The sequence below is a fragment of the Ambystoma mexicanum genome, chromosome 12, assembly GCF_040938575.1.
Source record: "Ambystoma mexicanum isolate Mex_15411 chromosome 12, UKY_AmexF1_1, whole genome shotgun sequence".
NCBI lineage: Eukaryota > Metazoa > Chordata > Amphibia > Caudata > Ambystomatidae > Ambystoma > Ambystoma mexicanum.
Window position 1 is genome coordinate 804768258 of NC_090936.1, and position 23943 is coordinate 804792200.

At 44.7% G+C, this 23943-nt stretch overlaps 1 protein-coding gene across 1 annotated transcript in view; it reads right to left on the minus strand.

Annotated features, from left to right (window-relative positions):
- Positions 1-23943, minus strand: part of LOC138514670 (serine/threonine-protein phosphatase 6 regulatory ankyrin repeat subunit C-like) — a 1495665-nt gene that overhangs the window by 288373 nt on the left and 1183349 nt on the right. Inside the window, exon 14 of the mRNA XM_069630097.1 lies at positions 20942-21153. Within this exon, the coding sequence (XP_069486198.1) occupies positions 20942-21153 (212 nt within the window). The remainder of the gene's footprint in view (positions 1-20941; positions 21154-23943) is intronic.

Below are 23943 nucleotides of genomic sequence, written 5' to 3' on the forward strand. Positions count from 1 at the left end.
GGGCCTGCGAAGAGTCATTACCCCTACCACTGTGAAACTGCAAACCAAATTAGATCAGGGGGATGAAGCCATACCCCATGGTGTTGTGTACCCCAATGTCAAGAGAGATCAGGGGAAGAAAACCATAGCCCCCTGACCGTGTGTATCATGAAACCAAGCAGGAGAAGCCACAGGGTAGGGAGTAAGTCCCCTGGCACTGTGAAAGTATTTAGAACAAGCTACCTGGAGAAGAGTGACATTCTCCCGGAACCCAATAGTAAGGAACACTATGGGCAATAAGAAATGATGTTTGACTTGGAGCTTTTGAGTTTGAACTGAGAACTTTACAGCACCTCAAGCTGGAACTTTGTGTTGTATCCTAGAAAGAAACTGAGACCTGGAAAAGGGAGTCATTCTCACAGGTGCAGTTCCCCCCTGCCAGCTAGAACTATAACCCAGTATCCAGAATAAGGGAGTTATTCTTCTGGACCAAGAAGATCCAGTATCTATTTAGTTTAGTTGCTAGTGCAATGGGTAGAGGTATACAAATTGACATGCAACGGTGGGCTGTTTTTCCTTTAATTAGACATTCTGACAGGTTCCTTAGTTCTTTAGTAGAAGCAGGGAAACCCCTCTCAGAGTTAGGGAGAGAGATAGGTTTCCTCTTTATTTTTAACCAATATAAGTTTATGCTACCTGTTTGTCAGTCCCCCTCTTCTACACCCTTACAGGTGACAATATCCTTTCAACTTCCCTATCTTCTTATTGAAGTATTTCTTAAATGTTTGCACTACCTGTGTCATGGAGTTGCCGAGGATCACACAATCAGTCAGGGAAAATACTCAATAATGGAGGACTCAGGTACACATCAAAACCCAGCTTTATTCAAACAACAAATCTAAGCTGGGACACCATACAAGCATCTCCTCTTGTAGCCCTCATATTCCAGATGATTATAAGCTGGTTTTGTTACACAATTGCATCAGAAATTATGTCACATTACATTTTCAATTTACATAACCTACGGGGAATCGGTATTGGTTAGTAGGTCGAGCTACATATAGAATATTTAGAGGTTAGTCACTTAATTGGTGGATACCTATCTGATGACTTCCTCTGGGCCCATCCATCTGTAACGCTCACCTGATTCTCGCAGAGGCGCCGGTCTTGACTGGGCGACTACCGTATCTTCAAAGGTGATGTGTAGCACCCGGTTGGCTCTTTGGGCTGGACCTCTGTGCACTGTATGCCTGACGTGTAGAGTAAGATGTCTGCAGATAGAAAATATGGGGTTAATGAACTGGGGTTATTGGGGTGTCCCTATCTCTTTCCTCTTCTCCTCTCCTGTAGACCCCCAAAGGTTAACGCTCTCACCTTAGGTAAGTGAATGCCGAGCTCTCCATCTGCCTCGGGGCAGGGTGCTGTAACCAGTTTCTTCACTGGATAGGTAGCGCAGGCCTCTTGACTTCAGAGGACTGCTGTCCGTCGTTTACTGCACGAACGGTAAGTTTCGAGTCATTCAAATGTCTTTAAAGTCTTTAGTAATGATGTCTCTTGTTTTGCAGGGTTCCGGCGATGGCGGATGACGGGCTGAAGTGAGTTGAAGATGGAGCCCGTGTGATGAATAGAAGCGCCTGGAAGCACGTAAGTAAGCGCTTGTTGCCTGCTTCACTATGCGCTCTAACTGTCTTTTTATTTTGCAGGTACGAGTTCGGAGCGGCTGCAGGGTGCCGGAATACCCACTGGATTAGATGTGGAAAGGAGTAATGGCACGTGAGTATTAAAGTTCCCCAATGTCTTTAAACGCACCTTGTTTTGTCTTTCAGATGCGGGATGCAGCGCCGAAGGCCTCCGGAGCGTGCAAAAAGTTGGTAAACTTTTGTCTTTCAGATGCCGGAATGCAGTGTGAAGACCTCCGGAGCGCATGAAGAGTAGGTAAGCCTTTGCCTTTCAGATGCCGGAATGCTAACCTGTTCTTTCTTGTCTTTATAGGTGTTGCTGAAGACTGGATTCAGGATGGTAAGCCTTTGCCTTTCAGATGCCGGAATGCTAACCTGTTCTTTCTTGTCTTTATAGGTGTTGCTGAAGACTGGATTCAGGATGGTAAGCCTTTTTCCTTAGGCCCAGGACCGGATGCAGAAGACACGATGAGCGTTCTGCTGCAGAGGTTGCAGAATAACGCAAAGCAAGATTCATCCACCGGGTGTGGTTTAAATAGCCTCCTGTAGTGCTTAGGTGTCTCCTTCCACAGCCACGCCTAAGTAAGAAAAGAGTTCCTGGTAAGAAAAGAGTTCCTGCCTTCCAGAAGAGTTCCAGTGTTCTGAATCTAGGGAGTGGCTCCAGCCCCACCCAACAGGAAAAGTAGTTCCAAACAGAAGAGGATCAGAGGCTCAACTGGCAGGCAAGTAAGCAGCATGGTCTGCTGAAGGTAAGTCCACCCAAGCATTATGAGCCCGGCGCTTCCAGCGCTGGGACTGGGCATATTTATGAGCCTGGTGCCACTGGCGCCAGGACTGGGTCCAAAAGGTCCCAATTGGGACTGGTTGGCACTCGGAACCTGGGTTATGGATCTGCTTCCAAGGGAGTTGGGAAAACCCTGACCTTTTGGAAGCAGAGATCATGACAGTACCCCCCCTCAAGGCCCCTCCCAAACCGGGCTTCTCCGGGGGTTTTGGCTTGTCAGGAAATGTTCGGTGAAATCTTTTGATTAGGCGAGGAGCGTGGACATATTCAGCAGGTTCCCAGGATCTCTCTTGGGGGCCGTAGCCTTTCCAGTCAATTAGGTAGAATAGTTTAGATTTGGAGATCTTGGAGTACAGAATGCTTTTGACTTCAAACTCGAGTTCTCCATCCACTAGGATAGGTTTTGGAGATTTGGTTAGTCGGGTTTGAGGTTGCACAGGTTTTAATAGAGAGACGTGGAAGACCGGATGTATCTTCATGTGCGGGGGCAAGTCCAACTTGACCGCTACTGGGTTTACTATGGTAGTGATGGAATAGGGACCAAGGTATCTTGGGTTGAATGTGCGTGGCCCTTTTAGAGATAGATATTTGGTGGATAACCAGACTTGATCCCCTACTTGATAGTGAGGGGCTTCCTTCCGATGTTGATCTGCTCCTTTCTTGTATTGTTCTTTAGCCCTTTGAAGGTGAGAAACAGATTCCTTAAAGGCTTGGGTGATTGTAGAATGCAGGTAGTCTACTGCTGGTGTTTCAAGATCTTGGAGGGGATCCAACTCCGAGGTTCGAGGGTGACTGCCGTACAAAAGAAAAAACGGGGTTTTCCCAGTTCCCGAATGGACAGAGTTATTGTAGGCATACTCGGCTATCCAAAGGATATCTTTCCAAGTTTTTTCAGTTTGTTGCAACATGCAGCGTAAATACTGTTCCAGAGTTTGATTGGTCCTCTCGGTTTGTCCGTCGGTCTGAGGGTGGTGACTGGTCGATAGTCTCACATCAATTTGAGCCGACCGACAGCAACTTCGCCAAAAATGAGAAATAAATTGACTACCTCGATCCGAAATTAGAACCGAAGGAAAACCGTGCAGTCGGACGATGTTTTCGAGAAATTCTCGGGCCAGAGTTGCTGCTGTTGGCAAGCCTTTGAGCGGAATGAAATGCGCCATCTTGGAGAATAAGTCCACGATTACTAGAATCGTATTGTATCCGGAGCATGGAGGTAGATCGGTGATGAAGTCCATAGAAAGCGTATGCCAAGGGCGAGGTGGGATGTCAATAGGGCGTAAGAGGCCTGCTGGTCTTTCCTTTTGACTCTTGTTTTGGGCGCATACTCCACAGGACATTATAAAGTCTCTGATATCTTTTTTCCAAGACGGCCACCAGAAGTAGCGCTTGATCTTTTCTGAGGTCTTGGATATACCGGGATGACCTTCCATTAAAGAGTCGTGATAACAAGAGATTACTTTTTTCTGTAAATCTGTGCTGGGTAGGTATAATCGTTCTTGGAAATACAATAAGTTGTCCTTTACTGCAAAGTCCTTTCCCTGCAGATGCCAATTCTGTATGTCTGCTGGAGTTACAAGTTGCCTGGCTTTATCCTTAACTTCCTCTATGGATTCTGTGGCGATTACACCCAGAATTCTTTGTTCGGAAATGATTGGTACAGGTTTAGGGTTGACCAAGTGTTCTTCCACTCCCATCCGAGAAAGGGCATCGGCTTTACCGTTCTTTGTACCAGGTCGATAGGTAATTATGAAGTCAAACTCGGCAAAGAATAATGCCCAACGGAGTTGTCTAGAGGATTGGGCTTTTGCGGTCTTCAAATATTGCAGGTTTCGGTGATCCGTAATCACAGTAACGGTGTGTCGGGCCCCCAGCAGATAATGCCGCCAAGCCTTAAAGGCAGACTTGATAGCCAGAAGTTCCTTGTCAGTAATCGTGTAATTGATTTCAGGAGGCGAGAATTTGCGGGACCAAAATGCCACGGGATGCAACTGATTGGTTACCGGGTCCTTTTGTGATAGAACTGCCCCCATGGCAAGGCTTGAAGCATCAGTTTCCACGATGTAGGGGAGTTCGGGGCGAGGGTGTTTTAAGATTGGTGCAGAGATAAATTTAGTCTTCAAATCCTGGAAAGCTTGTTCCGCCTCGGTAGACCATTCAAAACGTTTGTTTTTCTTTAACAAGGCAGTGATGGGCTGGACTATTCGAGAGAATTCGGGGATAAACCTGCGGTAAAAGTTAGCGAAGCCTAACATGCTTTGCACACCTTTTACGGAGGATGGTGATGGCCATTTGAGAACTGCATCGACCTTCTTTGAATCCATACGCACTCCGCCAGGTGATAATATGAATCCCAAGAATTCAACTTCAGTCACGTTGAAAACACATTTTTCCAATTTAGCGAAAAGTTTGTGTTGACGCAATCTTTCGAGGACCATTTTCACGTGTTTCCGATGTTCAGATTCCGATGAAGAATAAACGAGGATGTCATCAATGTAAACAACAACACATACATCTATGAGCTCTCTGAGGACATCGTTCATAAAATATTGAAAGGCGGCCGGGGCATTGCAAAGTCCGAAGGGCATGACCTGATATTCAAATAGCCCATACTTGGTGCGGAAGGCCGTCTTCCATTCATCGCCCTCTTTTACTCGTACCAAGTGGTAAGCTCCTCTAAGATCCAGCTTTGTATATATGCATGCTTTTCTGACTTGGTCCAGGAGTTCAGGGATCAAAGGTAACGGATATCTATTCTTAACGGTGATCTGGTTCAGGGAGCGATAATCGATACAAGTTCTAAGGTCTCCTTCCTTTTTTGGAACGAAGAACAAAGCTGAAGAAGCAGGGGACTTGGAAGGACGAATAAACCCATTTGCCAGGTATTGATCCAGGTATTGTCGAAGGTGAAGGTTCTCAGGCTCGGTGAGGGCATAAATTCTACTACAAGGAGGAGTAGATCCAGGTATCAGGTCTATCTGGCAGTCATAAGACCTATGAGGAGGTAGAGAGTTAGCCTGATCCTTCCGGAAAACATCTTGGTATTCTAGGTATTCGGGAGGTAACTGGGGAGTCTCTGAAGAAATTGCGGCCAGTGCAACACCAGGTGGAGGGTGACAAGTAGAGACACATTCTGGAAACTGGACCGTTCTTGCTCGCCAATCGATCAGAGGATTGTGTTTCTCTAACCAAGGTATTCCTAGAATAATCTGAAACTGAGGGGCCTTGATCACATCGAACACGATCTTCTCATGGTGTCCATCTTGACTTACTAGCGTCACCTCTTGAGAGGTATGCGTTACTGGCCCGGAGGCTATCTCCGTACCATCCACCGTAGTAATGACGTCCTTTACAGCCTTGGGACAAAGAGTTAGATTCATCCTCAAAACCATTTCATGATCCACATAATTGCCGATGGCACCGCTGTCGACATAAGCTTCAATTGCATGTAATCGATCCGGATTATCAGGGCTAATGAGGACCATAGGTATCACGAAATGCAAGGTCACGGAACTGGTTTTCACGCTCGGCAAGAGGACCTCTATTCTTGTCGGGCGAGGTCGTTTCCCTGCTCAGAGTTTGTAACTTTGGTAACTGCAGCTCCTACTGCCTTCTTGGCAGGTTTCACCGGACAGTCTCGAAGAAAGTGCCCTGAGTTTCCGCAATATAGGCATAATTGCAACTGTTTCCTCCTTTCCCGCTCCCTTTGTGTTAGAGGACCTTTCAGACCCCCTATTTGCATGGGTTCCCCGGAGTCTACTCCTTTGGAAGGAGTTGGCGGTTTCGAAAATACTCGAGCATCAAACTTGGAACGATCGGCCTTCCTGTTCTGCAGCCTGTGATCTATTTGAACGACCAAGTCTATATAATCCGAACAGTCTTGTGGGGGATTCACTACTTGGGCTAAAACGTCTTTGAGCTCTCCACGTAGACCTCTATAAAACAGCGTAATCCTTTTGTCCTCAGGCCATTGAGTTTCCACTATTAGTCTATTGAAAGATGCAATATAAGCCAAAAGGTCTTGATTACCCTGTCGCAACGAAAGAAGCTCATTGTCCAAGGCCTGCCCCTGTGAATGTCTTGCGAACAGTTTTTCCATACTAAGCTGAAAGGCTTGAAAATCATGGAGAACCGGATCATCTTGATTAACTAGAGGGATCGACCAGTCTGCCGCATTGCCACTAAGGTACGAAAGTACAAAAGCTACTTTTGCTTGATCAGTTGGAAAGGCTGCTGGCCGGCATAAGAAGTGCAACCGGCACTGATTGATAAATACTGCAAACCTCTTTGGGTCACCAGAAAATCGTTCGGGCGGAGCCAGAGGTACATTCCCAGGTAGGTTGATCTGCACTGGATTCATAGAGGATGTTGAAGGAAGATTTGCCCCTGATGCGGGCAACGGGGTCTGTCCGGCTTGTGACTGTAGCACTTGTCTAGCAAGATTGTCTGTTCTCTCCTTGGAAATAATTAGTTCACTTCTTAGAGCATTCGTTTCCTGACGAGCTGCATGCACTTCTGCCCTTAGTTCCCCAAGTAACCGGGCTAGGGGGTCAGTATCCGAGGTTTCCATAGCGCCTGGGCGAGAGTTTTGCGGTAGGCTTTGCGTTCTGTAACGCTCACCTGATTCTCGCAGAGGCGCCGGTCTTGACTGGGCGACTACCGTATCTTCAAAGGTGATGTGTAGCACCCGGTTGGCTCTTTGGGCTGGACCTCTGTGCACTGTATGCCTGACGTGTAGAGTAAGATGTCTGCAGATAGAAAATATGGGGTTAATGAACTGGGGTTATTGGGGTGTCCCTATCTCTTTCCTCTTCTCCTCTCCTGTAGACCCCCAAAGGTTAACGCTCTCACCTTAGGTAAGTGAATGCCGAGCTCTCCATCTGCCTCGGGGCAGGGTGCTGTAACCAGTTTCTTCACTGGATAGGTAGCGCAGGCCTCTTGACTTCAGAGGACTGCTGTCCGTCGTTTACTGCACGAACGGTAAGTTTCGAGTCATTCAAATGTCTTTAAAGTCTTTAGTAATGATGTCTCTTGTTTTGCAGGGTTCCGGCGATGGCGGATGACGGGCTGAAGTGAGTTGAAGATGGAGCCCGTGTGATGAATAGAAGCGCCTGGAAGCACGTAAGTAAGCGCTTGTTGCCTGCTTCACTATGCGCTCTAACTGTCTTTTTATTTTGCAGGTACGAGTTCGGAGCGGCTGCAGGGTGCCGGAATACCCACTGGATTAGATGTGGAAAGGAGTAATGGCACGTGAGTATTAAAGTTCCCCAATGTCTTTAAACGCACCTTGTTTTGTCTTTCAGATGCGGGATGCAGCGCCGAAGGCCTCCGGAGCGTGCAAAAAGTTGGTAAACTTTTGTCTTTCAGATGCCGGAATGCAGTGTGAAGACCTCCGGAGCGCATGAAGAGTAGGTAAGCCTTTGCCTTTCAGATGCCGGAATGCTAACCTGTTCTTTCTTGTCTTTATAGGTGTTGCTGAAGACTGGATTCAGGATGGTAAGCCTTTGCCTTTCAGATGCCGGAATGCTAACCTGTTCTTTCTTGTCTTTATAGGTGTTGCTGAAGACTGGATTCAGGATGGTAAGCCTTTTTCCTTAGGCCCAGGACCGGATGCAGAAGACACGATGAGCGTTCTGCTGCAGAGGTTGCAGAATAACGCAAAGCAAGATTCATCCACCGGGTGTGGTTTAAATAGCCTCCTGTAGTGCTTAGGTGTCTCCTTCCACAGCCACGCCTAAGTAAGAAAAGAGTTCCTGGTAAAAAAAGAGTTCCTGCCTTCCAGAAGAGTTCCAGTGTTCTGAATCTAGGGAGTGGCTCCAGCCCCACCCAACAGGAAAAGTAGTTCCAAACAGAAGAGGATCAGAGGCTCAACTGGCAGGCAAGTAAGCAGCATGGTCTGCTGAAGGTAAGTCCACCCAAGCATTATGAGCCCGGCGCTTCCAGCGCTGGGACTGGGCATATTTATGAGCCTGGTGCCACTGGCGCCAGGACTGGGTCCAAAAGGTCCCAATTGGGACTGGTTGGCACTCGGAACCTGGGTTATGGATCTGCTTCCAAGGGAGTTGGGAAAACCCTGACCTTTTGGAAGCAGAGATCATGACACCATCCTTCTAATACATCCTTATAGGGCTTCATAGTTGGTTGCCATCATGGGGGAGTGGGTGTTAAGAGGACCTGTTATTGGTTGACGTCTAACTTACCAACCTTGTACATTTTGACAAGACGTCAAGATACAAACGAGACACAAGTGGGGGAATAGACTTCTATGGGTTGTCATATTTACAATGCAAGAATACCCCATATCACTCCAAGGTGATGAGGCCACCTTTATTCTTTAAACTTGGCCTTTTGCGCCATCTGGTGTCTATGTGCATGCTAAGGGAGTTCTGCAAGTGTTCTATCTATGTTTGGCACATAATGAAAAGGCAGTGTTTTTCATATCAAGGTCATGTGCTAAGAGACCATGTTTGAGAGTGTATTTCCTTCTATTTATTAAGGTTTTAGTTAATCCTAATGTGCATTTTGTGTTCTTTGTCACCACTCATGGCACTGGTCGGTTACTTTCTATGAAGACTTTTGGCGTGCTGATCTTGCACACATGGACATCAAGAGTTGTCTTGTGCTCTTGTTAACTTTATTAATTGGGGAGTCTATCATGCCTCACCCTGGGAACTTTTATCTGCTGTTAGTGTTCCGCTCATCCACAACTCCCTTCCTAGCTCTTGATCTTGGCTCTTGCTGTGAGCTACTGCTTGGGCTCTGCATGAATATGTGTTTCTGTGGATTCAGCCTTTTGAGTTTTCTGAGGCCTTGAGGCATGTGCCCATTCTGAGACCAGCAGCAACGTCTATCTTTGCGAAGATAGCTGCCCAATTACCTCTCGCTTCCCTGCAAGCGTGTCTCTCATGTTGTATTTGTTTCATACATTGGTCATGTCAATGTTCTTCATGACTTATGGATGCTATATAAGTATTACTCCCTGCCAGTTCCACAACCCTTGCACTCGGGGGCTTTTTCTGTATCCCTACAGCCCCCTACCAGCACTTGACACCTGATGTCTGCACTTACCCTTGCACTTGCCACCAGCTGACCGCACTTTTCATTTATTGTTTTATTTATTTTGACTATTATCCTATGTACTACACTCCCCCTTTCATCCCGCACTTTTCCGCCTCCCCATCCCCTGCACTTGAAGCTTTATTTGAAAACTCAAAATCTATTGAAAAACTGAAAAACTACTCTGTGCATTATGAATTCGATATGAGTGTAAAGAAAACAATTATAACCACCTTGCAGAACACTTTCAAAATACCACTGCAGAAGAAATAAACCAAAGAAATGTAATGTGGCATTTGTAGTACTACAAAAACTACACACAAATATGTAATCTTGATACAACAGGCCAGGTGCAAAAAACAAATGGTAGGACATGAAGATGCTGGTGACAGTTAAGTGAGCTATATGACCTTCCTGTACAAGACCCCAAAGTACTGGGGAGCAATTACCAACATTTTTTTGCATTAGACGTGACACTAGGAGATATCCACTGCACACTGTTTGCACTGAGGTTGGAGGTCAGAGGATGTATGATGCTGTTCAGTTGAGCACATAAAAAATAATATTTTTTTTAAAGTACCCAATGGGCCTCATAACGGGTCCCGCGGTAACCATGCCGGTAAAATAGTTACCAGCGCCTGACTTGCCGGTAACACTGGGGCATTACAACCCCGGCATCCGAAAGTCAGGCGCCGGAAATAAGTTGTTCGCACGGGGAGATGGGGACCACGGAAACACTGGCACCAGTATCAACAGTGCCAGTGCTTCTGTGAAAGTCTGTGGGTGGGTGGTGGTTCACCCGGCAAGTCAGACCTGCCGGGTGGGAGGGCACCCACCTACCAGACTTGTACTTTGCCGATCCAGAAACAACGGTGCCAGTAAGCTTACTGGCACCGTTGTTTCTGGACCGGCAAGGTTAGCATGAGGACCAATGTCTTTCAAAGTGCAGAAAAACCTCATGGATCACCACTGAATATGCCAAAATATACATGCCAGAGTAATTCATGGTTTAGTAGAGATCCTTATTGAAGTTAAGGAAATCTGTTACTAAAAAGGTGCTAAAGTGGAAGATGTGATATCGATCTAGTCTGTGAAACCGGTGTCCGGACATTTCGTTGAAAAAAAAAAAGGTCGACAGGACAAATGGTCGACACCATTTGGTCGAAAACCAAATGGGCGAATTTTTATTTTTATTTATGTATATATTTTTTAAGTTTTCGTTTAGGGAAAAAAAGGGTGGATAATTAAAGAAAGACATGTCTGGGACCTACAACCCATAATGAGCAGCCTCATGAGCCATCTTCCACATGGCGGTACCTGCCAGGGTAGTGAACCAGGTCTGCTAAAACGCAGAGAAGAGCAAAGATGGGTCTAGGACCCCACACCCATAGATGAAGATGTCTTAAATCATCTTCTTTCTTGCAGTGTCTGGCAGGGTAGTGAACCAATTCTGGCCATGGCAGAGAGAGTCAGAAATACGGGTCTGGGACCTGCACCCAAAGAATTGAGAAACCAGTGGGAGAGTTGCAAGCCACAGGAAAGGGCCAGGGGAAGGGAGACATTCCCCCTGGCATTGTGGACCACCTTACACAATATAAGAAAGACCAGAGGAAGGGAATACCTCCAGCCTTTGTGTACTGTGAGCAAGAGCCTGAGAAGGGCCTGCGAAGAGTCATTACCCCTACCACTGTGAAACTGCAAACCAAATTAGATCAGGGGGATGAAGCCATACCCCATGGTGTTGTGTACCCCAATGTCAAGAGAGATCAGGGGAAGAAAACCATAGCCCCCTGACCGTGTGTATCATGAAACCAAGCAGGAGAAGCCACAGGGTAGGGAGTAAGTCCCCTGCCACTGTGAAAGTATTTAGAACAAGCTACCTGGAGAAGAGTGACATTCTCCCGGAACCCAATAGTAAGGAACACTATGGGCAATAAGAAATGATGTTTGACTTGGAGCTTTTGAGTTTGAACTGAGAACTTTACAGCACCTCAAGCTGGAACTTTGTGTTGTATCCTAGAAAGAAACTGAGACCTGGAAAAGGGAGTCATTCTCACAGGTGCAGTTCCCCCCTGCCAGCTAGAACTATAACCCAGTATCCAGAATAAGGGAGTTATTCTTCTGGACCAAGAAGATCCAGTATCTATTTAGTTTAGTTGCTAGTGCAATGGGTAGAGGTATACAAATTGACATGCAACGGTGGGCTGTTTTTCCTTTAATTAGACATTCTGACAGGTTCCTTAGTTCTTTAGTAGAAGCAGGGAAACCCCTCTCAGAGTTAGGGAGAGAGATAGGTTTCCTCTTTATTTTTAACCAATATAAGTTTATGCTACCTGTTTGTCAGTCCCCCTCTTCTACACCCTTACAGGTGACAATATCCTTTCAACTTCCCTATCTTCTTATTGAAGTATTTCTTAAATGTTTGCACTACCTGTGTCATGGAGTTGCAGAGGATCACACAATCAGTCAGGGAAAATACTCAATAATGGAGGACTCAGGTACACATCAAAACCCAGCTTTATTCAAACAACAAATCTAAGCTGGGACACCATACAAGCATCTCCTCTTGTAGCCCTCATATTCCAGATGATTATAAGCTGGTTTTGTTACACAATTGCATCAGAAATTATGTCACATTACATTTTCAATTTACATAACCTACGGGGAATCGGTATTGGTTAGTAGGTCGAGCTACATATAGAATATTTAGAGGTTAGTCACTTAATTGGTGGATACCTATCTGATGACTTCATCTGGGCCCATCCATCCTTCTAATACATCCTTATAGGGCTTCATAATTGGTTGCCATCATGGGGGAGTGGGTGTTAAGAGGACCTGTTATTGGTTGACGTCTAACTTACCAACCTTGTACATTTTGACAAGACGTCAAGATACAAACGAGACACAAGTGGGGGAATAGACTTCTATGGGCTGTCATATTTACAATGCAAGAATACCCCATATCACTCCAAGGTGATGAGGCCACCTTTATTCTTTAAACTTGGCCTTTTGCGCCATCTGGTGTCTATGTGCATGCTAAGGGAGTTCTGCAAGTGTTCTATCTATGTTTGGCACATAATGAAAAGGCAGTGTTTTTCATATCAAGGTCATGTGCTAAGAGACCATGTTTGAGAGTGTATTTCCTTCTATTTATTAAGGTTTAGGGAAAAAAAGGGTTTTTTAGAAAAAAAAGGGGGTGGGGGGGACCCCCCAAAACAAAACAAAAAAAAAAATCGACCATTTGGTTTTCGACCAAATGGTGTCGACCATTTGTCCTGTTGACCTTTTTTTTCGACGAAATGTCTGGTAACCCGTGAAACCATATATTGAAAATGTATATTCAGCAGACCTGTCGCCAAGAATAAATCACAGCATGATTTCTTCAGATAACAATGCTATGATTTCACATGGAGAAGCAAATTTCAACATACATTTAAATATGAAGATTATAGCAGGCTGCAGAATAAGAAGGGAAAATCATCCTGGCACAGGACACGTGTAAATTCACAGATTCCAACTTGCAGGGCAAAGTCACAAAAGCAATACTGCAAGAAGTGTTATGCTTTTTTAAATGACACATAGGTGGGAGAATAATGATAGCTTGCAGGTTGAAAATGCACTTGAGTGGCATAATTTTTATATTTCAATTAATGTTGGGAGGCAACATCTACATGAGCTACCACTTCAGGTTGCTGTTGGCCTAGTGATCCATTTCAAAACTCACAGTCAATTCTTGATGCAGCCTATGCTTAGCTTTGTTTCCTCGATTGAGTCTAAGAAAGTTCACTGGCTTGAGACAGCTCTAGCTAATGAAGTTCTACGCTACATGAAAGATTATGGAGCAGTATATGTACAAGTGACTCTTAGGAAGGTAGGATATTGTACTGTGCTTTGGACAATGTGGACTTCCGTGGAAAGAGAACCCTTCATGCATCTCTGACGACTTATTTTCAAGAATTTCATGACAAAGTTGAATCACATTTCATAACTTTGCACAATACAGACATGCTGTACCCTGCTATGTGACCCCTGCTATATGACATACTTCGTCTCCTACAATGTCCACAAGCTCCTAAAGCTAAAGTGTACAATTTGTACTGAATCTGATATTATGAGAAGAACTAAGGATTTTAAATCCTTTTGTGAAGTAGGCTTGGCATGGTCTCTATACAAAATCGCAAGTATAGCAATGTCTACTACTTTGAATGTATACAGCAAAGAATTTGTAAGCAGGATAGATGATGGTGCACTTGTTACAGATTGACAAAGTGAAGCTTAGAACATTTTTCTCATCCTAAGTGTGTTCCAATTTGGATGATGTCAATCAAACATTTGAACATTTGTCAGAGCAAATAGCTGAATAACTTGGATATGTGTTCTATCATACCAGCCACCCCAACAGATTCTTCAATACAGTTGATTTCCTTGACATATCATTAAAATGTAATTACACATATTTGTGGAACAGATTCAAAATGTGTTATTGACATGATGACATCAGATTTGGGTCTGTAGCATTCTGTGCAGTAACTAAAATGCCTCAGCAGTGTATTGTGATCGATTTATTGTACGGCCTGGAGAACTCTGCATATGTATGGCATTAATCTGTGCTATTGGTTCTTTTATTGATGGTTCTTGTACTCCTGAAAAGGGTGATTTCTGGTACAGTAAGAGCATGGTCCAACACATTTTTCCAGACATATATATTTGACATGTCTTATAAGAAAACAAAACCCACACTTATCGCAATGTATACCTGCTAACTGGAAGTTTTCTTCAAGAAGAAACCATGTGCATAAATTCTTGACAAGGTAAAATAATTACAAACCACATTTATTAAAAAAATGAGAGTGAATATAAAGCAGTGCGCCTACTCTCTATCTAAATTGTAAAATAATAAGTAAGGACCGTATTCTGAGGATCCTGCTGCAGACTTCTGTTCACCTAAAAGTCAATCGACTTACAATAGTTTACAAGATTCGCTTAGGCCTGGGTGCGCTAGACCAAGCAATAGTATAACAAGATAGCTCAAATGATTGTAAATGAAATATCAAATTTATTATAACCTTGTTTCATATGCTGACACCAACCAATTCGTGCACGTGCATGTGTTTCACACCAAAGGGGTTTTATCAAGGCAATAACTAAAAATCCTTTGCCCAAGTTATCAAAGAGTTCATATTTAACATTCTTGCTAAATAATTATCCATAAAACATTACATTTTTCTTGGACATTTCCCATTTAGCATTAAGTAACCGTTGCTTTTTTTCAGTTTTCATTCCCATTTAATTTTCACTTATTTTCTCTCTCTCTCCTTTCAATAGATCCTTCCACTTATCCTTAGTCCCCATTATAAATCCTATCTTTCCCCTAAATTCCCTCTTCTTCACCCCTTATCCTTTCCCCTGGTGGTCCCTCTTTACCGTACCTATTTAATGCCCCCCACGTTCTTTCCTCAACCCGTCATGCCTCCCCGCCCCTTCACCCAAACCAGTGTTGTGCCAACTTCCTCAGCCTCGGCGGTTCCCCCCCTCAGGCCACCCACACTGCCCAGATCCTTCCCTTTTCGCCATACTGTTCTCTACCAAGCCCCCCCGCCCCCTTAGTAACCTTCCCCCTGGAGCTCATTAGTCTTTCCTTCCCCATCTTCCTCCCCTACCCATCTCCTAAAGGTCCTCCCCTGATCACCCAACCCTGCTCCTCTTGGCCCACATCCCACAGCATACCAGCCCCCCCCTCCTAGGAATTTCTCAGTTGTCTCCCTAAACTGACCCTTAAAATTCCCTAGTTTACTTCCTATCCCCCCTAAGCGTCCTATCTTCCCAGGTTCACCTTCCCATTCTCTCCCTACCCCCAATCTTAGTTTCATCATTACTTTCCAGAGCCCCGTTTCTCTCCACCTCCCTCATTTCCTTCCCCTCCCCTTGTTGGATTTGTTGTTACTCTCCTTCTCCACAATACACTCCCCAATCTCCCCTACCCAAGTTTGGGGTTGGAAGTCTTCCGAGCCCCCTGACTGTCCCCTTTATGCATGGGCCTCCCCTGAGTCTAATACTCTTGGGTGCCATCCATTCTAAGCTGATGGCTGTGCAGTCCCCTTGTGGTATCCGCCAGTACTTTCTAAAGGGAACACCATGCAACATCCGCTGGGCGTGTATGAAAGAAAAACATAAATACAACAAAATGAAAGGGGCGGGTGGGAGGCCAAACAGGGTTAGGACAGGAAACAAAGAGGCCGTCCCCAGTGCTGGCGCCCTTTTATATAGGGTGCTCCCAGGTCCCAGGCTACGGTACCCTCCCTGTTGCCCATTGATGACACCCCCTCCCCCGGGCGGGGATTGCGAGGCCCTGCCCCCTCTATACCCCCGTACCCTACCGTGCCCAATGCGGACATCGGCACTAAGGGTGACCCCGCCAATGCCAGTTTTTAAAATGCGGGGGCACGTCACTAGATGCTGCACACACCCGCTCCACTTGTCCACATTACATTCACACTGCCTTCCTCCCTTGGAGCCCCCATCCCCCCAGATACCCAAATGAGAGGCAGTACCAGTTGGCTGAGTGGAAGTAAAATTGCCACAGAAAACTTTATTAACATCCACAAAGTCAGGAGTTATCTTACAGGTGTTCTGTTTCGCCGCTACCCTCAGGATTCTGCGCTGAGGAGTAGCATCCTAACCCCCCTTTCAGGTCCTTGCGGACCTTTCGAGGGTCCCGTCCCTCCCTATCCGTCCCTCTCTACTCCTGGGCAACTTTAACTTTACTTTTTTACTTGTTCATTTCATTTTTTTCTTTACACTTTTAATTTTCATTTTTTATTTATCGTGCATTTTTCATTCCCATTTCGTTTTCGCTTATTTTCTCTTTCTATCCTTTCAATAGATCCTTCCACTTATCCTTAGCCCCCATTATAAATCCTTTCTTTCCCCTAAATTCCCTCTTCTTCACCCCCTTATCCTTTCCCTGGTGGTCTCTCTTTACCTTACCAATTTAATGCCCACCATACTTTCTTTCCTTAACCCGTCACGCCCCCCACCCCTTCATCCAAACCAGTGCTGTCAGTTGCTGGCCATGGAAAAACAGTGGGTGACATAAAAAGAGAGGAATAATGAATTATCACTCGTAAAAAATCAACAAATCTTAATCTGAACTCAATTTTATGGAGGTTGTACCATTCCCTTTAGGCAGTCTGACAAATCTGTGGATGTCGTTCCTTCTTCTCAAGGGGAGACCTTTCCCATGGGGCCAGGGCAGAGTGTCTACAGTACAATAGTCCCCCTGGGTTTGTGCTACAGGGGACGATGACATGGGAGAGGGAGCCCCTTTTCGGATTAGAGACAACCATCTACTGAGAATGCAGTATCCCTCCGTTTTGTTAGACCCTCCCTCTACTTCCCAGCCTAACTCTCATTTCCTCTGCCTAACTAGTGCCAATATCTTTTATTGTAAAGGCAGCCAACCTAGCATGCTAGACTTGACTAAAGCACCAGAGAACATAATATGCTTTAAATACAGTTCCAGTGCAAGTATTGTGAAGAAGAAGGTGACGAGGATTATGAAGATTACTCCATTGAACCGGAGTGTACGGTCAAGTCTTTCACAGCATTTGATTTGTCAAAGGGAATACAAAATAAAAGAGGAAAAGCAAGATGGAGAGAGCCATCCTCCACCGACGAAACCTGGGACATGACAACCTATCGAGCAAGGAAGCATACCAGGAGATGCCGTGCATCGAGGTGAATGGGAGCACGAAGATAGCCCAGGGAGAAGGAGCTACATCGTCCGCTGCCTGAGCAATCCTCCAGGCATCCCAAAGTCCAGGGAGATGTTCGAGAGAAGAAACGCAGCCCAAGAAGGAACCAGTGACTGGAGGAGCAACCGCTGACAAGGAGAAGAGACCCAGGAACGTGACTGGAGACAAAAAGCACAGCCCAAGAAAAGAGGAGTGACCATCATATCCGCCACCGACCAGAGAGAGCACCCTAATGCTACTAGAGTCTCGCAACTGAGCACTGCTACTCGGAAGACATTAACTACACCAAAAGGTATGCAGGCAGACCCAGAGGTGCTGAAGGTCCAGGAGGAATTGTGGAACAACTGCAGAGTGCAAGATAGGAGGGACTGGGTCCCGGGAAATAACAGAGACAGAGAAAGAAACAACTATATACTTGGAAGGAGAGTAAACCTAGCGGGCCAGAAATATTATTGTGAGTCTGGGACCTACATCCATATGAGATCCTGAGAATAAGAGCGTTTGGGACCCTGAGAGAAACAGAGGCTATCCAGAGGGACATATATGCTTGGCAGGAGAGTAAACTAAGCTACTGTGAAACTGCATTGCGAGTCTGGGACCCGCACCCATACGAGAACCAGAGAATAAAAGGGTCTGGGTCTAGTCTTTCATGGCCTTTGATTGATGGCAAAGCAGTATGGGGAGAGCCATCCTACGAGGAGGAAACCCGGGAGATGTCGACCCAGTGAGCAGCAAAGCGCACAAGGAGACGCTGTGCACGGAGGCGAACGGGAGCACAAAGGTAGTCCAGGGAGAAGGAGCTACTTCGTCCGCTACCCGAGCACCATTCTGAGCATCCCAACATGCAGGAGAGCTGCTGGAGAGAAGAACTCCAGCCCCAGAAGGAAACAGTGGCTGGGGCAGAAACCGCTGACAATCAGAAGAGCTACCCGAACACAGCTGGTGATGGAAAGCACAGCCTGAGTAAGAAGGAAAGACTGGCAGAGCCGCTGCTGACCTGAGAGAGCACTCGAATGCTACCAGAGCCTCGCAGCTGAGCACTGCCACTCGGAAGATGCAAACCACACAAACAGGTACGTGAGCAGAACGAGAGGTGCTAGAGGTCTGGGAGGTATCGGGGTACAGCTACAGAGTGCAAGATAAGAGGGACTGGATCTCTGGGAATAACAGACAGAAATAAACAAGTATATGCTTGGCAGGAGAGTAAACTAAGCAGGCTAGAAATATTATTGTGATACTGGGACCTACACCCATATGAGATCCTGAGAAAAAGAGGGTCTTGTACCCTGACAGAAACTGAGACAGTTCAGAAGGACATATATGCTTCAAAGGAGAGTAAACAAAGCTATTGTGAAACCACATTCCAAGTTGGGACCTGCACCCATCTGACAGCAAGAGAATAAGAGGGTCTGGGACCCTAAAAGCAAAAGAGATAAACCAGAGGAAGCCCAATGCTTGGCAGGAGAGTATACCAAGCTGGTATAATTCATCATTGAGAGTCTGGGACTCACACCCATATAAAGGCCTAGAAGTAAAGTGAAGAGTGTTCAAGAAAGTGCAGGATCTGGGACCCAAGAAGAGGAGAAGAGAGGTTTAACAGTGACTATCAGTTATAATTTCCTGGGATATGTTTGGCAGGGGAGTGAACCATACATAAGCCCTCCGTGAACAAAGAAGAGCTGTTCACAGGTAAGCTGTGCACTGATGATGTGCATCTAAAGTAAAGGACACTAAATAAGGGGGAGACAAGCTCATAGCTTGCCAAATAGGATAAGAAGAAATCCAGGGAAAGGAGCCAATCCCTAACCATTGGAATATTACATTAGAAAAAAAGGATCATTTGTTTTTTTTGTTTGACAACTCGAGACATTAGGAACGTTCTGTTGACAAGAACTGTGAGCATCACCATTCTTCTGAATATAGCATCCTGCCACATTAGATTAGAGTTACTAGTGTTAGGGTCAGTAGTAGAGTTTTGGGGCACAACAGTGACAGAATATTTATTTGACATCCTGACATTTTCATTAGATTTCTTTGAGGCAAGGAAACCCCTCTTAGCTTTACGGATAGAGAGCCTGCTTTTCAAACACTTTTATTGGTTAATAAAAGTTTGTAACTGAAACTATGTCACCTTTGTGTCTGAGCATTACTTCTGCACCGTTACAGCAGTGACAGCGACAATCAAGTAGCAATGAATATATAATGTGTCCTAGAGAAAGAATTACTAATGTGGTACAACCTACAAAAAACGTTTTTTAGAGCAAATCAAGTGGAATCGGAGAGGAAACAGATGGAAAAATGTGAAACAAGTAAGGTTTTAAGAACCACTACATATAGATATTTCAACAACAAGATCCGTATCAGAGGCCATAGCAACTATGGAGCTAAATAATATGCCTGAAAAGATGAACAATGTTTAGGGACATCCTTACCCAACATTTAACATGATATGGGATTACATGGCTATGGCAGAATCTTTGTTGAAAGTAACAAGGTCTGTTAGCTCGGGTGACTGTAATACACACATTTCATTAGTGGGAGAGATCAATAGGTAGTTCTTTGCATTAAACATACATAATTACTGACAATGGTGTAGTATCTTGCAGAAATACGTATTTTGAAAGAGTGAGATACTGACTGCAATGTGAGAAGTGTATGAAAACAGAAACTGGGATGTGAGGAAAGCTGATATTGCATTCTGCACTATTGGGCCCAATAAAGAGCTTCAATATCAAAACAGAGTATTGAAGATAACTGGAGGTTTCATTGGCAAAACACAACACACTTGAGCACTTGCACACTATTTTTTTACCAATGCCATTAGTTCACAATATATCTGAACTAACATCGAGCATGGCAGGGATACCAGACAAAGAGGATCATACAAACATCATAACAACTTTAAAGAAGCTGTACACAGGGAGGATATTGCAACAAATGACTGAACATAATGTATTGGAAATCCACTTTTATATGTTTGGCCTGAACCTGTCAACATTGCAAACAAGGCAGTTTTTTGTGAGAGTATTACAAAAGATGTGTCTCGCCCATGCTCTTGGTATTAGATTGTATGAGTTCAAAACATAGACGTATCTTTAAAACATGCACCATAAATGTAAGGCATCTTATGGAGAAGACCAAACATAATCTGCACTCAAGCACCAAGAAGATACAACAAATGAAATTGTCTCGTACTGATAATGAGTTGCCAGCAGACAGATCACTATTTGCCCAACTGAGCAGATTACAGTAGCTTTGAGTGAGGCATTTGGGCTCTGTGAATTCTTTGGTTTACAATGATCAATATTTAGTGATGACGGAACAATGCATCTTTGCCAGAAAATAAGGAACGTGATCAAAATCTTGAAGTCAATCCCAGGACTGCAAAGCAGTAACACAAACAGAAAACAAACAACTCCAAAGGTAATTACCAATACTCCCCATGAAATGACCTCTGCGTTGCAATTGTTAATGGCATGGCAGAATCAAAAGTTTTGGATAAGTCAAAAGACATTCAGACATGCAAAGATCCGGCTGAAACATTAACCAAATCAATTCAAAAGAAGCACTGGGAGAATACACTGTTGCTACTAGAACCTGTCACAGTATTTCAAATTAGATCTGGATAGATTCAAATGATGTGTGAAAAGAGTACATTGAATTGCATTTTGTGCAAGACACCTGCTTACCAGTTTGCACACTCTAATTGGCTGTTTACAACTGCAAGGTACAGTAGGCTTGGTGATTTTGTGTTCTCGGTTTTTTTGATTATTAGATTCCTGGTTTGTGCATCGAAATCCAGCAGAGCCTGTATGACATCCATACGGCCTTGCATTACAGCACAGTGAATAGGCAGCAGTCTTTTCTTGTTCTTCTTTCCTCTTGAGGCTTTGCGAGACAACTGTACATAAATGAAGCAAAAATATATTTGTGTAAAATGTCAAAACTGCAGTTTCAAGTATTAATTTAGGTAAGAAAAAAATAATCATTAACCATACAAATATGATAGGCGGTAAAAGATAATTGTGGGATTTTAACTTGGAAAGGTTTTAAGTTACATTTGAATCAGTGCTTACCAATAGATGCTAGAACATATGTGCAGACCATCATTCAAAATGTGGCCTTGAGCATTCAGTCTGCAATCTCGAAGGCCTTTGATGTCGAATATGCTTTTCAGAAGCTAGCACTTTGCCTGGGGTGTTTCCCTTTAAACTGGTCTAGAGGATTTTCCACAACTATCACAGATATCACTGATGCCTACACACAAATTGAATAGTGTAGCTTTTACTTTTTTTAATGGTGTGTCACTGGCCACTGCTAACATGTTATGTTATTGTGATGCATACTGTGCACTGCTGCCATGTTCATGGTCTCCAGGCGCTCCACATGCGCTCCACAAGCCACTATGCCAAAGGAAGATATTTCATTCCCTGATAGCAGAACAAACATTTTCTAATCAAATGCAACGGTCATTTGATGTTCTGCTCTCTGTATTATTACAATGTCCACTATTAATCCAAAATGTGTCCGATTGTCCACAAACATTGAAAGACATATTTTATTTCCCTAAATCAAAGCAACAGCTCTCAGCGACTAGACTTACCTGAGTTTTCTTCTTTGAAGAAGATGAGGTGAGGTAAGCCTGATCTCCACGAGAATACACCAAGCCTCTCTGAATTAGTATGGAGGGCTAGGCACCTCCCCAGAAGCACAGACCCAAAAAACAAGGCGTAAACCCTGAGGGGGAAATAACCTCCTTACTAGATATTCCAAATAGGATGGACGAATGGCATTCCCACTGGATGAAGAATGCGGTTGACACTGGTCCGGATAACGTAATACAGAGGCTGCAGAAGGCGAGGAGGACTGAACTGTAACAAAATGCGCAATCCAACACGAACCAGAAGAAAATGAACAGGCGTGCGGTATAGAAGGCTGCAGGAAACGAGTCAGAAGACAACAGAACAAAGAACGGCAGGCAGCAGGAGCACAGGTGACAAGGTAGCAGAATCACAAGAACAAGATAGACTGGAAAGGCAAGGAATGCAGAGCAGTGGCCCAAACAGCGACCAAAAGAGAAGGGTGGAAACGAACTATTAAGCGCATAGCAACTCTTAAAGGGAGCAGAGTTGCAACACGCGGCTTACCGCATTCGGATCACTTATCTTGGCACCCAGTCTCTATGTCTTCCACTGTTGCCACTGTCCACTTTCCGATGTTGTCATTTATTATTCTGGGTCCCTGAAACTGCAGAAGGTTTCCTCGTGCAATCCTCCAGCGCCATCTTGGAGTGACATACCTCTTCCCTGTTTCCAGTGTTCCCAAAGGTCTGGTGTGCCACCACTTGCTGGATAATGGCTCCTCCCAGGGCTTGTGCGAATATCACATGCTGTGACCATGTGACACACACAATAAAAGGGACAAGCCATTTCCGTCTCGTAAGTCGATGCAAACTGACTCTTGCCTGCTGTGTCGTCTTGCTGCAGCGTGATGCTGGTGTTACGTAACAGACAAAGGGCCTGCTCCTGCAAAGCCCTCTACCAAGACAGAGCCGCTGCTGGGCAACACTGTCCTTAATGTCCCCCACTGTCTTAGCAGAGCACCTGCCGTGGCAACTCTGCACATAGATGCCGGTGCCCCTGCCGGGCCACTCCGGCTGCATATGCCGGGACGGGCTGGGTGACGCCAGGTCATGATGAGCCTGTGTGCCCACGGGCTGACAGGGTGTTCCCTGTCATTGTGTGCCGACTATGTGCCCCCTGCAGCCCTGGGGGTCCAGACACAACAAAAGGGAATGAGAAGGCGCTAATTTCCAGCCCTGGTGAAAGGATGACGAGAACCTAACATCAGCACACTTTGGACATGCTTAAGTAAAGTTATTTGAAATGGTACTTTTTAGAAAGTTAATAGATCGTCTAAATTGGTAGAAGCAAAGATTGTTCAGAATTGTTCTTATATTAAATGTTCACCTTGACAATAACACTGTGAGTTCGGCCTGCATTGTAAATATTGTTCCTATAACCTGCATACTTTATGTAGGTTGTAGAACAAGGTTTCATGATACGTCTCATGCTAGACACAAGAAAAACATGTGTTTCTATTTCTAGCACAACAGCAGTGTGAACTAGAAGCAGAAATAGTAAACATACTTTTTGTATTGAGGCGTGGCTTGAAGATGCTGGGTTCAGGAGCCACCAGGTGACCCTCTATCATTCAAAGGCTCTCATGTGTTTACAGGGCTGATTTATAAATATTTGCAGGCCACTTTTTGTAATGCTTGAGCATGCCAACTACAAAGTCTCCCATTCACACTGGTGAAAACAACTCATTGGGAGTAGCAATTGCCATTAATTTCTGAGATGACTGTACTAACTCAATCTATCACCAGCTGCCAGAATACCAAATCTCCTCTCCCCAACAGATCCACGACTCTGCAGCAAGACAATCATGTATGCAGCTCCTTCTGAGGAATAAATATGTGTTTTAACATTAACCTACAGTACTTGGGCCATAAAGGAGGGGCATATATGAACACTGGGTAATTAGAATCCTGCCCAGCATATATTTGACACCTGGTATGCTTACTCTCACACATAGATACTCTTGCGTATAGAATGACAAGAGCCAGTTTAGAATAATAAAGTTTATATAGATTGTAATGTACTAATGTATACATTCACTATAGAAACAC